General features: G+C 45.3%; 1 protein-coding gene across 7 annotated transcripts in view; it reads left to right on the top strand.

The window, feature by feature from the left end:
* Nucleotides 1–8,143, top strand: part of SORCS1 (sortilin related VPS10 domain containing receptor 1) — a 513,368-nt gene extending 505,225 nt beyond the window's left edge. For 2 of the 7 annotated variants that reach the window (XM_046027659.1, XM_046027662.1), the window contains 2 exons: nucleotides 2,645–2,750; nucleotides 2,873–4,558. In XM_046027659.1, coding sequence (XP_045883615.1) covers nucleotides 2,645–2,750; nucleotides 2,873–3,041 — 275 coding nt within the window. In that variant the 3' untranslated portion in view covers nucleotides 3,042–4,558. The other 5 variants (XM_046027663.1, XM_046027664.1, XM_046027657.1 and 2 more) reach the window with 5 other exon arrangements.
* Nucleotides 8,144–13,214: the final 5,071 nt, after the last annotated feature.

Here is a 13,214-nt window from a genome sequence, read left to right as displayed (position 1 = left end):
TGAATGATAGAAACTTGTGATGTGGAGAAAAAGGATGGGGAAGGAAAGAGAAGGGAAATAGTGTTAGAGTGAGTGTGTGTGTGTGTGTGTGTGTGTGTGTGTGTGTGTATGTGTGTGTGTGTGTGTGTTTGCTTTCTCTTTTAGCAAGAGCCTGGACAAAGCAATTTCCTCTCTTTACTTTTCCATTTATTTCAAATGCCAACCCTTTCAAGCAAGCTGGTGTCCCTCCTGGTTACTCCATAGCCCTGATCTCTGCTTATCCCCCAAGGAGTGTGCAGCTAGGAATTACAAGTTTAGCTAATAAAGCTAACCCGCCTCTAGCCATCCTAAACAGAGCGGCCCCTCCCTGAACCTCCATCTGTTCCCTGCCAAGCTAACAGTTTGCATTAGAATGTCTTCCCATTTTTATTTCCTTGTGTGGGATAAGAGTATTGTGATAATGTCCAGAAAGAGAAGGACCTTATCTTTTAGAGTTACAGATGGAATTACAGGATGGCTAAGATTTGCTTCAGATAATCCACTGGTTGTGGTTGTGAGGACTGGATGGGGATAAAAATAATACAGTATTGTCTGTGAGTTGATGTTTGTTGAAGCCAGGTGCTGGGCATGTTTCTCTATGCACCTGCACGTGTGTGTACACATACAGCGTAGGTGTGTACACATGTATCACCCCCATGTGAGCGTGCATGCTTTATGATTCTAACTGGTCCTTTTAAGACTTGATAATTTTTAAACTTGGATCACTTAATTTACTTCTCACGCTATAGTTTTAGCCCTAATCCCCACTCTCAGAAATATGTTTTTAAATATCCAGTATTTTCCACTGAAATTAGCTCCATGAGTGTTTGTGGTAGGACTTGGGTTCAAGTCTTCGTTCTTCCGCTTCCTCGTTGAGAGTCCTTTGGAAGGACATTAACCAGTGAGAGCCTCACTGTTCTTATCGGTCCAGCAGAGGTCATAGCCCTGCCTTCCATTTGTGGAAGTCAGCCGTGAAAATCCCTGTGTAAAATGGAAGGTGCCCCCCTCCCCAGTGACATCCTACCAGTTGCAATGTGAGTTCTGAAGTATTTCTGGACTCCTTTGCTGATGCCACTGTGTTTGCCTTAGTAAATGGAAGACACTTTTGTTTTCTCATTTTGACCTGGAAGCACTGTGTGCCTTGAGTATGTCCCTGAGGCCTCCTCACTCCCAGACTCACCCACCGCCCCGCCCGGCATAATTGCTGCTTGCCGCAGGAGAGAGAGAATCACAGGGGTCGCCTAATGTTCCTGCTTCCTAAAAGCTGATGCTGCTAAAACATCTAAAGCTGTTTTCTGAGCAACAAGGTTTGACCAGTTTCCCAGCAAAACAATTTGATGTCTGGAACGTGCACTCCAGTTTCCTGGAGTGTCTGGAACGTAGCCTGACCATAGAATGTAATAGAACGTAGCCTGACTAGACAGAGCAGAAGCGGCCTCGAGTTTTGTTGGGGTCCTTCAGCGTACAGGCCACTCTTCTCGAACTTTCACACCCAGGTGACCAGAACATTGCCTTCTCGGCTCCTGACAGAGAAAAGCCACAGAAAATGGTGCTTGAAAGTCGCCAAACTTTCTGAGTATCAGACTTTCCTTGAACGGAGGAAGGTAAAGTTCAGCGTCCAGGCCTCCTAAGGTGGACGTATGGCTTGTCTTTCATGTTTGAGCGATGCTGTTTTTGCAACATGTCCGTTTTTTGAGAGGGTGAAATTAATGGCAAACAAAGTCCTTAAAACACAACAGATTTGACCCTAAGATTGAGGAGTATTTAGGGTGGAGAGATGCTCCCGAGAGCTGCGGTCTAGGGGTAAACTCAGGGAGGAGGATCTTTTACGGCTGCAAAGAGGAGACCTCTGTGCTTCTGAGAGGCTGGTGCTCCTGGCACGAGCTGCTGTCGGGAAGCCGTCGAGACAACATGGGTCGCGCACCCCTCCACCTGCACCACTGTGGCAACTCTTGTGAAATCCTCCCTTAGCCATCGGTTTTCTGTGTGCCAGAAAGCGAAGTGTGCTCCATACCGTCCGGTCTTTTGTCTCACGTGACAGTCGCAGGGACCGGAGTGAGAGACAGCAGATCATTCAAAACAATATTCCCGATGCTCTTTCGGGTGATGTGCATGGCTCAGCGTGAGAGAAGTTCGCACTCAGAGCATAGGAAAATTTCATAGTTACAGTGTTTTAAGTATTGATGAAAAAGGAGAGCAGCAGCTGTCGTAAGAAAGGTTGATACTTAGGGGAGACTTGATGCGTGCCCAGCGCTGTTGTCAGTGTGTCACACGGTCCTCATGCAAGCCCCACGAGATACGCAACGTTATTCTCCTGCCACGTAAGCCTATTAAGGTGAAATCGCTTGCCTAGCATCACAGGGCCGGCCCTGGTAATGCAGGCCTGGAATCTGAGCCGTCTGGGCCCAGGGCCCCCACCGCCCTTCCTGCACAGACCAGCTGGAGTGTTCCGGGGGCTGGGCCAGACTCAGATGCCCCCCCCCCCCCATGTCAGCCATTTGACATGCACCTGTGCGTGGGCCGCACGGGGTTTCCTGGGACTCACCGTTTCTCTTTGTGAAGAGTGTCAGCCCCTCACGGAGTCAGGCATGCCCCGACCATGACCATGCCTTTTGTTCTCCCCTAGCCCCGCTGGTGGACCTCACTCCAACCCACAGTGGATCCGCCATGCTGATGCTGCTCTCGGTGGTGTTCGTGGGGCTGGCCGTGTTCGTCATCTACAAGTTTAAAAGGTATGAGGCCCTCTGTCCTCGTCTCCCCTCCCCCTTCCTTCTCCCTGACAGGCTCGGAAGCACGTGTTGCCGTGATGTCCGTCTCCCGTGCATAGCAATGATGCTGTCTGTTAATGTTTTAGGAAGATCCCGGGGATTAATGTTTATGCCCAGATGCAGAATGAGAAAGATCGAGAGATGGTCAGTCGGGTCAGTCACCCCGAAAGCAGGGCCCATATCCCTCAGACTGAACTAAGGAGGCCTGGCCAACTGATAGATGAGAAGGTGGAATGCCAGCTCATAGGTAAATGATTTCCAGTAGCCGTCTGCTGCTCGGCCTGGGTAGTCAACCGCTGACTGTCTAACCCCTTTCTGGCTTGACGTAACCACTCTCTCCTGCTCTAACATTCCTGAGAGAAACAGCTAAGACGTCTCTTTCCCTGCTTCCTTCAACTGGAATGAGGGGGAAAAAGCCTTCTTGCTCCTATGTAGTGTTTTTTTTTTTTCTCTCCCGTGACTTTATTCTTCCTTTTGCAAAATCTCTTGCTCTAAAATACGGGGCTTCAAAATGTTCATGGTCAAAGAGCAGAGCGTTGATGCTAACAATGTGCAAAAAGGAGGCCTCAGAGGCCGGATCTGGTGATGTGGAGGGCCAGGCAGGGTAGGGAATGACAGGGTAGGCTAGGCCCACCTGGCCTGGAGACAACTCTTTGGAGGGCACATTGTTCCAGAATGCTTGTAGAGAAGCGACATCTGGAGACAGAATAGAGGAGGGCCAAGCTGATCACCCCGGGATTTTTTTTAATTAGCAGGAGTCTAAAAACTGTCCCCCCAGCCCCGAAACAGGGAACCTAAGAATGTTGAGGACAAGAGGCAGAAAGTTTGCAGAACATCCCAGGAGTGAGGTTTCCTGAGAGAGACCCCTGGGGAGTTAGCCTGTTACAGGGCCGATGGGCCCATTTCTCCCTCCTGTTCACCTGTCCCCTAGCAGAAGTCTTACAGTGGAACTTATCATATATCAGTAGAGCTCTCGCTCTCTCTCTCTGCCTGCAAAGTAAGCTGGGAATCCAAGAGCTAGGTCCAGAGTCCCAGGCGTAATCGCTAAGCCCTACTGTCTATGGCAGAGGAAAATTTCTGGGGAGTTAGACAGACCCACGGACTGTGACCCATCACTGTGACCCATGGCTGGCCCTGTTTCATCCTGTCTGGTGGTGTCAGGACTTGAAGCTGTCATGTTGCCACCTCGAATCCTGCATTGTGGAACGAGATGGATACATTACTAGATAACCGGCCATGCCTCACTCTATTGTCAGAATACCAAACCTTCTAGAAGCGTGCTCCCTGAGATTTTTTCATCAGTGACTTGAAAAGGGAAGGGAGCACCTACATGGAGAAACAGCCCTCTCTTTAAGCAGATGTGGGAGAGTTCCGTGGTGGTGCTGGGTGAGCTTTCAGTGCAGGGCCTGGCTTGTCTCAGACATCATAATACCAGCGGGAACCCTATCTGGGGTCCGGCATTCACAATGTGCTGGCTTTTATTTGGGGAGACAGGGTGATAAATGTGTAATTGCTTTAGGTTCAAAAGAAAAAGCCTTTTCTGTCTTCAAGTCCAGAGAAGCGTTCACCCTATTTACTTCTAAAGCCTCTAAGTGCATTTTTGTGGGTCATTTGGTTTTCAATCCCATTTGCACGGGGTATGAAGCACAGCGCTGTTGACTGTATTAAAGTAGCAAACCCTCCTTCACCAGGAGCCTCCCGCAGCACGTTGCACAGTCTCTGACACCTTTTCATTGTCAGTGTCATTAAATGAGTACGTGTTACACGTTTTCTCTTAGGAGAGTAGCTTTACCCTCCCCTCCCTCCCCTTCTACTCAACCTGGTGACTCATCTCTCCGATTGCAAAGAGCAAGACACGCCACTCCACCTCCAACGCCAAAGCGGGGATCTGCTGGGGCACAATTTGCAATTTAAGAAAACCCCCAAAGGCTACAGGCGACCTGCTGATCAGGAAAGAATTTCGCTCTTGTCAAGTGCACCATCCTTCATGACCACTAACTCTATGTTTTTTTTTCTTTCCTTTGTTGTTCTGTTTCCTATTTTGCCAGGAAGTATTTCCATAGTTGCTGAGAATCAAAGCACAAAAGAAATCCCTACCTATGTAAATGTTTGAATGGAGGACGCCAGTAAAAACAAAAACAAACAAACAAATAAAATAGAAACAATCAAAATCCAAACAAACAGACAGACAAACAAACACTCACTGCATCGGGACTTTTTAATTCTTCAGACACAGACAACAAGGGTTTTTAGCTTTAAGCCTGTGCATGTGGACAATACCTTGAGAACATGCTTGGAGGGGCAGTGTACAGGTGCTCTATTTTAATGGAAAAACACTCCCCTCCCCTTTCCTCTTCTCTCTCTTTTTTCTGATCGGTCGTGTTTGTAGAAAATTCATAACATATAGAGGCCAAGGAAATCTGCATGTGTTTTTGGAAATATTCTTGGCCTTAGATTTAACACCAATTTTAGCCCTAGAGGCTGATGGGGGGATTAGCCGCCCCAGCCCCTTTCATAAGACACAACGACATGCACAGGAGTGTGAAACCCTGAGCTGTTTCTCTGTCCCTCTTTCCTCATTGCCAGTTTCTTTTCTAAGTTATCTCTGGTAGCTCAGGGGGCCAGCAGTGGCCCCGAGGCTGCTTGTGTTTTGCATTCTGAGCAGCCACAGGGATGAAGGAGCGAGGTCAAGTTTCACATACACAGGCAGAGTAGGGAAAGCCGGCTGTGGGGGCGAGCATGTCAGAAGTGGATCTCTGTTTCCTGTCCACTCCTTCCCATCACAAAGGCTCTCCCTTGTAACTTTCCTGTTCCTGCCCCCCAACTTATGTAGAAAAGAGAATCCCAGCTTCCCATCGTCTGGCCTCCCCATTTGTTTGCTATCCCTGTGTGGTCATCGTCTGTTGATGTCTTTGTACCTCTTCCTTCCGGTCTCCAAGTTGTCTTTCAACTCCCTCTACTTCTTCCCAAACATGTTATTGGATTCTGGACATTAACCTCAGTGTTTCCTAAATACTGGCCTAGCCTCTGCCGGCCTTGCCCCTGCCACACACACGTTTCTGATCTGTCAGCATGCCAGCTTCCCTACACCTCTACACACTGACCCAATACATCCTGCCTTGCAGGGTTCGGATCCATGTATCCTTAATTTCCTGTAGAACCTGCCTCTTCCAAATAGCCTTGCCTTTTCCCACCTGGAAACATGCAAAGTGTGTGAAAGGGTTGATGTATCCAAAGCAATTCAAACCTGGCCACATACACTGGAAAAGAAAGCATACAGATGCGTAGTGGTATTCTTACACCTTAGCAAAAATCTCGTGTGCAGATTCCAGAATGTTCTTGTGAGAAATGTTTCAAATGCGTTACTATGTGGCAGGACAATTTCCTTCTGTAATGGTCGCTATTACCCAGTATTTGTTCTCTCACAGTACAGTAAAAATATTTGTAAAATAAAACTGATTTTAACCAGAAGAAGAAGCAGGTTAATGGATTGAATATTTAAGAATGTCAAAAAGTCTGAGAATATACGGAGGCCTTGTCTTACATTAGGATAAGATTTTGATGATGTAGAATTATTCCAGACATTTCCCAGTTGTGCTCTCTGATTGCTGAGTATCGTATTATTGGCAAAGGAAAAATTAGCAAGCCAAAAGGGGAGGAGGTAGATATCTAACTAAGGCAGATTGGCTCAGAGCATGAACAATCAATCCCCATTTGCCCAGGTCAATAATGAAAGAAGACCCAAAGTAAGAAGGAAACAAATGTGTGTCCAGCAGAAGGCCTTGGAGGGTTATGAATTAGGCAAAGTCTACTCCAAAATATAGGAGAAAGAAGTATTGAAAACCACTCAGAGAGAGAAGCCTCCTCTATGACCAAGTTCCTAGGCCAGTCACAGTCGATAACAGGGTCCTGGTGATCCTGGGGGTCCCAAAGATCCTGGTTATCCCTGCCTTCATGTAGCTTAGGCAGGGCAAGAGTAGCAAAGCTACAATCAGAAGTGAATCATTTGGAAGTTTTTGTGCTTGAAGATGCCCAGGATGAATCTGGGAAATGGATTATGCCTGAGGCGGCCATCTGTTTGTAGGACTCAATTGATCCCCAACCTGCCAGGCTTCCTATCCCATAGGAAACATCCTCATCGATCCGCTTCAGTTGGAGCTTTCCAAGTTTAATCTGGAAGACAAAATGTTTGGAAACCAAAAGAAGCTCACTCAAAACAGCACAGGGAGTCCTCAGAGTTGCCGTTCAATTAATTTTAATTGGAAAATTATGAAAAAGGGAATAACCCTCTTAGTCTCGCACAGTGCCTTGCCTAGAGTAGGTATTAAGAAAATTACTTTGTTGAAGGGATAAATGGAAGAATACATGAGAAGACATAAGGGAAAATGGATGTGTAAGTCCTAATGAAAAATGGAGGTAGACGTGAGATGCCTGGCGTTTTGGAAAGTGATCACAGATGGCCGGCTCTCCGTCCAGCATCTCCGGGATCCTCAGGTGCCTCTCCTCAAAGCTCCCTTCAACTTATAGGTGAAGAGTGCGGCAAGGGGACCTCATTGTTCTTACGATCTAGGGCGATGGTTCTCAAAGTGTGGTACCTGGGCTGAGCAGTATCAGCGTCCCCTCAGATTACTAGAAATGAAAATCTGGGGTCCCCTGACTACAGACCTACTGAATCAGAAACTATAGGGGGTAGGGCCCAGCAGTCTATCTTTACCAGCTTTTCAGGTGCCAGTGATGTCCACAGAACTTTGGGAACCACCACACTCGGCCACTCCAGCTCAATCCCAAAGAGAAGGCAGTGATGAGAGCCTGCAAATGGGAGGGACCCAAGTGCCTACCGACTCGTGAACAGCAGGTGCAAACACAAGGAGGAGTTGGTGGGCTTCAGGCCAGAGGAGTGAGTGGGGAGGGATGGATGTGGAAGGGAAGATTCAGGGCAAGCTAGAAATCTGATATTACAAACGTTTTCCAAAAATCCCAGAAGGCAAACTGTGCACGCTCTACCCTGAACTACCCAACCAACATTTTCTCCTTTGCCTTATTGCTAATTGGATTCACGGTCCAAAATGCAGAGGTTTGCTTTGCTTTTTTTCCACAAGTTCCAAACAGCAACTTTGAGAGCAATGGGGTGTTTGGCAACTGTTCTGTGTTTTCCAGGATTCCAACTGAGCATTGAAATCCCTCATTTGCCAACTTATTTTTATAGGAAGCCAATTTAAAGAAAAAAAATAAAGTTTTCTTATAGTATTGGAACTACTTCTAATTTTAAAATGACTTTTTTGATGTACTTTTTGTTAAATACTATGTAGTGTAATGTATACTTGCTCTTGTTTATTGCTTTTACAATCATATTTATTAAACAGATAATGTCTCTAAAGTCTTGGCCTCGAGGAGTTTATTTTATCTCAGACCAAACCCTGGTGTTCTGTCTTCTTGCAGAAGTGATATAGTTGCGTGACAATATAGCAAATACCACAGTCTCAAAGGGTTATTTTTGTTTGCGTGCTTTTTTTCACTCACAAAGGAAAATCTATTCTATTACCTGAATTCTACCTGCATTTTGACTCTATCATGTCTGTTGCTTTATTACATTACCTTATCCTACTTAAAAACCCTCCAAACTAGTTACTTTGGAATGAGTCACATGCTTATTATGTTTAGTTCAAAATTAGAAATTACTACTGTGTGACCAACCCATTCAAATTTGTTTAGAATCTTATAGTTATGGAAGGAGCAAAGCTGCCTGTGATGTAAAGAGCTGCAACCTCGGGCCACGGGAAAGACACTAGGGATAGCATAAAGAAGGCTTTGACCCTGAAATTAGGAGAGTGGAGCTCTCCTTCCAGCTGTGCCAGCTGTGTGACCTTGAACGAAGCACTTTCCCGTACCAGAGCTTTAGTGTCCTCATGCATATAATCTGAAGGAAGGAGACAACTTCCAGCTTTGGTATTCTGAGTCGGTGAGTCATTCCCGAGAGCCCCATCCAGCTGAATTAAATTGGATGGACTGGATCCCAAATCCTCCAGCCTTGTGGCTTGCCCATGTAGGTGACATCTCTTCTTGGGCAACATTTTGCCCTTGTATTTGTATAGAAAGAGAACTTTCCTCAGCCTTCCAAAGACCCAACAGGTGCAGAATGGCGTTGCCTCAACAGCATAGTCGCTGCATGTCTGAGAATCCCTGATTTTAGGTGACCTTGAACCTCTCCTTTCCTACAGGCTTAATCTTCTACCTGACCCTTTGTTGTTCTGTGCCAGGCCAGAGCCTCTGCTGTGCTTTCCCCTCAGTTTATCTCCTCTCTCACTGAGGGTGCAGGCAGTCAAACAAAAATCGTCCGTGGAGATTTCAAACAGAGATTTTACACAGGGAATTTTTTTGCTTGAGTAACTGAAGAGCCAAGATGCCAGGTGGGAGGAGGTGACGCAACGCCAGGATGAGCATCAGTAGGAAACCTCTGCCTTTCCCGGGCTGGAAGGACCCAGGAATTCCCACAGCCCGGGACCAGCACCACCAGCTGGACACTGAAATCATGGAGGACATGGTTGGCGCTTTCTGGAACCACAGAGGAGCCACGGCCGTAGCCAGCCATGCTGCCCAAGCCAAGGAGAGGGAGAGAGGGAGCTTGCTGTGTCCTTGCTGTGACCGTTCCACCTGCAGATGAAGCTCCCCACTGACCAAGCCCATCCACAAGCCAGTGGGCACTGGACCCTGGGAAATACAGTTTCCTGAAATACAAAGCAGAGCAGGGAGGAGTGGGGAATAGACTGGAGAGAACACAGGCATGGGACAGGCACAGCTCCCCTTTCAGGTTGAGTCCACATCAAATCGAAATTCTCCCCAGTCCAAAGGCAAATATTTAAATAGCAGGGGCTCCTTTCCCTGTGGCATTCTTTCACTTGTTTCACTTCCAACAACACCTATTTTTTTATTATTATATTATGTTAGTCACCATGCAGGACATCATTAGTTTTTGATGTAGTGTTCCATGATTCATCATTTACGTGGTGTTACAGTGCTCTGTGCAATCCGTGCCCTCCTTAATACCCATCACTGGGCTAACCCCTCCCTCCACACTTCTCCCCTCTAAAACCCTCAGTTTGTTCCCTGGAGTCCATAGTCTCTCATGTTTCGCCTTCCCCTCTGATTTCTCCCTCTTCATGTTTCCCTTCCTTCTCCTAATGTCCTCCATGCTATTCCTTATGTTCCACAATTAAGTGAAACCATGTGACAGTTTTTCTTTCTCTGCTTGGCTTATTTCACTCAGCATAATCTCCACCAGTTCCTTCCATGTTGATGCAAATGTTGGGTGTTCATCCTTTCTGAGGGCTGCATAATATTCCATTGTGTGTATAGACCACATCTTCTTCATCCATTCGTCTGTTGAAGGGCATCTTGGCTCCTTCCACAGTTTGGCTTTTGTGGACGTTGCTTCTATGAACATTGGGGTGCAGGTGCTCCTTCTTTTCACTACATCTGTATCTTTGGAGTAAATACCCAGTAGTGCAATTGCCGGGTCATAGAATAGCTCTGTTTTGAACTTTGTGAGGAACCTCCATGTTGTTTTCCAAAGGGCTCTACCAGCTTGTGTTCCCACCAAGAGTGTAAGAAGGTTCTCCTTTCTCCACAACCTCTCCAACGTTTGTTGTTTCTTGTCTTCTCCGTTTTTGCCATTCTAACTGGTGTAAGGTGGTATCTCGATGTAGTTTTGATTTGAATTTCCTTGATGACTAATGATGTTGAGCATTTTTTCATACAACACCACCTATTTAAATCAGAAATCTGTTCACATGTGCCACTTTTTACATCTTGCTCACAGAATTCTACACTCCTGTAGGAAAGAATCTTTTTTAAAAATTTTTCATTTCACTCCTTCAGCCTCTAGCACTGGACATTGCCATTAGGGGGCACTAGATAAATGTTTGCTGAAACTCAGCCCTGGCTTTTCAGCTTTGCGTGGTGAGCAAGGATCTCTGAGTTGCCATCCTCTGACTCGCCTTACCCAGCCAGCACCCCTGATTTTATGTTCAATTGATGTTTGTCAAGCACCAACACATCCTTGCCCTTCCTCTCTCTTTCCACTCAAGCCACTGTTTTCAGGGGCCTGTTCTTAGATATTAACTTAAGTGAAATAGTTGTAGTTTAGGGGGAAAAAATGGTTAGAAAATAGTATGAAAAACCAAGGCCTAAGTTTTGCTTTGGAATCATTATGGGTTCATCTATTTCTTAGAAGTTGATAGTATTTTGTTGATGCTTTCATATAGGGAAAAATCCCAGAATAATTCTAGATGGACATATACAAAGAAATAGGTGTTATAGTTTTCATGTTAAACATCAGAAAAGGAATCTTTGGTTGACAAAATACAAATCTGTGTTAATCTTGTGTGTCACAGACTTCTTTAGATGGTGATAATACAATCGAGAGCAAGGGAGATAAGCTATCTGCCTTTATGAGCGTATATTCTAATAGGAACAACGAACAAATAATAAAATGTAGTGTAACAGATCCAATGCTATCATACACACAAGATAATTTCAATAAGTAAAAATAAGACACAGCAGAGAGCATAGTGACGGGGGATTGGGATGGAAGAGGAGGACTTGGTCCCCAGCTTCTCTGAGATCTGAAAGCTGAAAAGGAGTGAACTTGTTCCACATCAGTCTCAGATCATCAACCAGAAAACAAACAGTTTTGGACCTCAGCACAGCAGTTAGAAATGCTTCTGAGTTTAAAGAAAAATTAATTTTCACAATGGTCACGTAGGGGAATTTCCCCAGAGAGTTATATATGTTATGTGGTGTATGTGCTCCTGAAAAATCACCTCACGATGCAGAAAAGCACAATAAAAACACGAGGCTTAGGAAAAGAAATGGGACGAGGACACAACACACACTAACTTTCTCATGCACCACCTTCATGGGTAATGAGTCAGCGACACGTTAAAAAAAGATACAAACCCGTCCTAGTCCATTTTGCTCTTATAACACAGTAGGAGAGACTGGGTGGCTTAAAACTAACAGGAATTTATTTCTCATGGTTCTGGAGGCTTGAAAGTCCGAGATCAAGATGCCACCAGTTCAGAGGACCTGTTTTCCTCCCATATGTAGCCTCTCCTCACTGGGTCCTCAGAAGGTAGAAAGAGCAAGGGAGCTCTCTGCTGTCTTTTCGGTAAAAACTGTCATCACCTCCCAAAGGCCCCACTCCCAAATACCATCACTTTGGGCATGAGGTTTTGAACATAAGAGTTTGGGAGGAGACACTAATGTTCAGACCATTGCAAAACCTAATAAAAATGGCAACACTCTTCTGTGGTGTTAAAAGGTTAATACATATTTTTTTTAAAGATTTTATTTATTTATTTGACACAAAGAGATCACAAGTAGGCAGAGAGGCAGGCAGAGAGAGAGGGAAGCAGGCCCCCCGCCGAGCAGAGAGCCCGACGCGGGACTCGATCCCAGGTTAGGTTAAGAAATACACAGATAAAGCACCTTGAAAAAACCCCAATGTTGGCTTACAAAAGCGGGGACTAGACTGCTAATACCATGTAAACATCGTGAAGTGAGTTGTGACATAAGTCGTTGTGAAGTGAGTTATTGTAAAGAAGGAGAATTACATGAAATCCGACAAAGTTGTAACACCAAATGGATGGTATGGCCTGGGTCACATGAGGCAAAGGTAGGTAGCTGGTAGATGGTGGAGGGTGTGTGTGTGTGTGTTGTGCATAGCTGAATCCAGTAGAGTATAGTTTTGTCTCTTCACTTAACATTTTTATTGGCAGAATCACACATATACACAAAATTTGCATTATCTTGGAATTCTCTAATGTATCCATCCCTTTGGAATAAATGTACACCTTCAAAAAAGTTTTACCACAGAATAGTAATTCAGATGTTAATTTAAAAATAATTTGGATATACTAATAGAAGGAGGAGTCTAACTTGACCTCAGAGGGAAAAGATAAGAACAGAGCGCCTGTCCTCATTACACCATCACCCACCTGAGCCCTGGGGCTGGGAGACCAGCAGCCTGCCTGCTTGCCCAGAACTCAGAGCATCACTCAGTTTCGATCAACCTCAACAACTCCTGTTTAGAAATATGTCTTTGGCCCAAATAATGTTAAGTTGTGGTCAAAACTTTTTGTTGAGAAGGAAAGTATGACAAAGACATACATAAAATGTTCCATGAAGAGTGAAACAGGGAAAGTGTTGAAATACTTAAAAATAAGCTTAAGCTATCTAGATCATAAAAGCCCTTTATGGATGATCCTGAGTAAGATATTTCAATGTAAGCACAAACAGATATCATCATGAAATCTCCCTGCCAAAGGAAGCATGAACAGAGCTTGCAGGTGCAGAAAAAGGATGCAATAAACAGTATTTGTGAATTAATTAGAGTCTTGTGTGTGTGTGTGTGTGTGTGTGTGTGTGTGT

This window comes from Meles meles, chromosome 13, assembly GCF_922984935.1.
Source record: "Meles meles chromosome 13, mMelMel3.1 paternal haplotype, whole genome shotgun sequence".
Lineage (NCBI taxonomy): Eukaryota > Metazoa > Chordata > Mammalia > Carnivora > Mustelidae > Meles > Meles meles.
The sequence above is the reverse complement of the archived record's forward strand: the minus strand, read 5'-3'. Positions and strand labels throughout refer to the sequence as shown.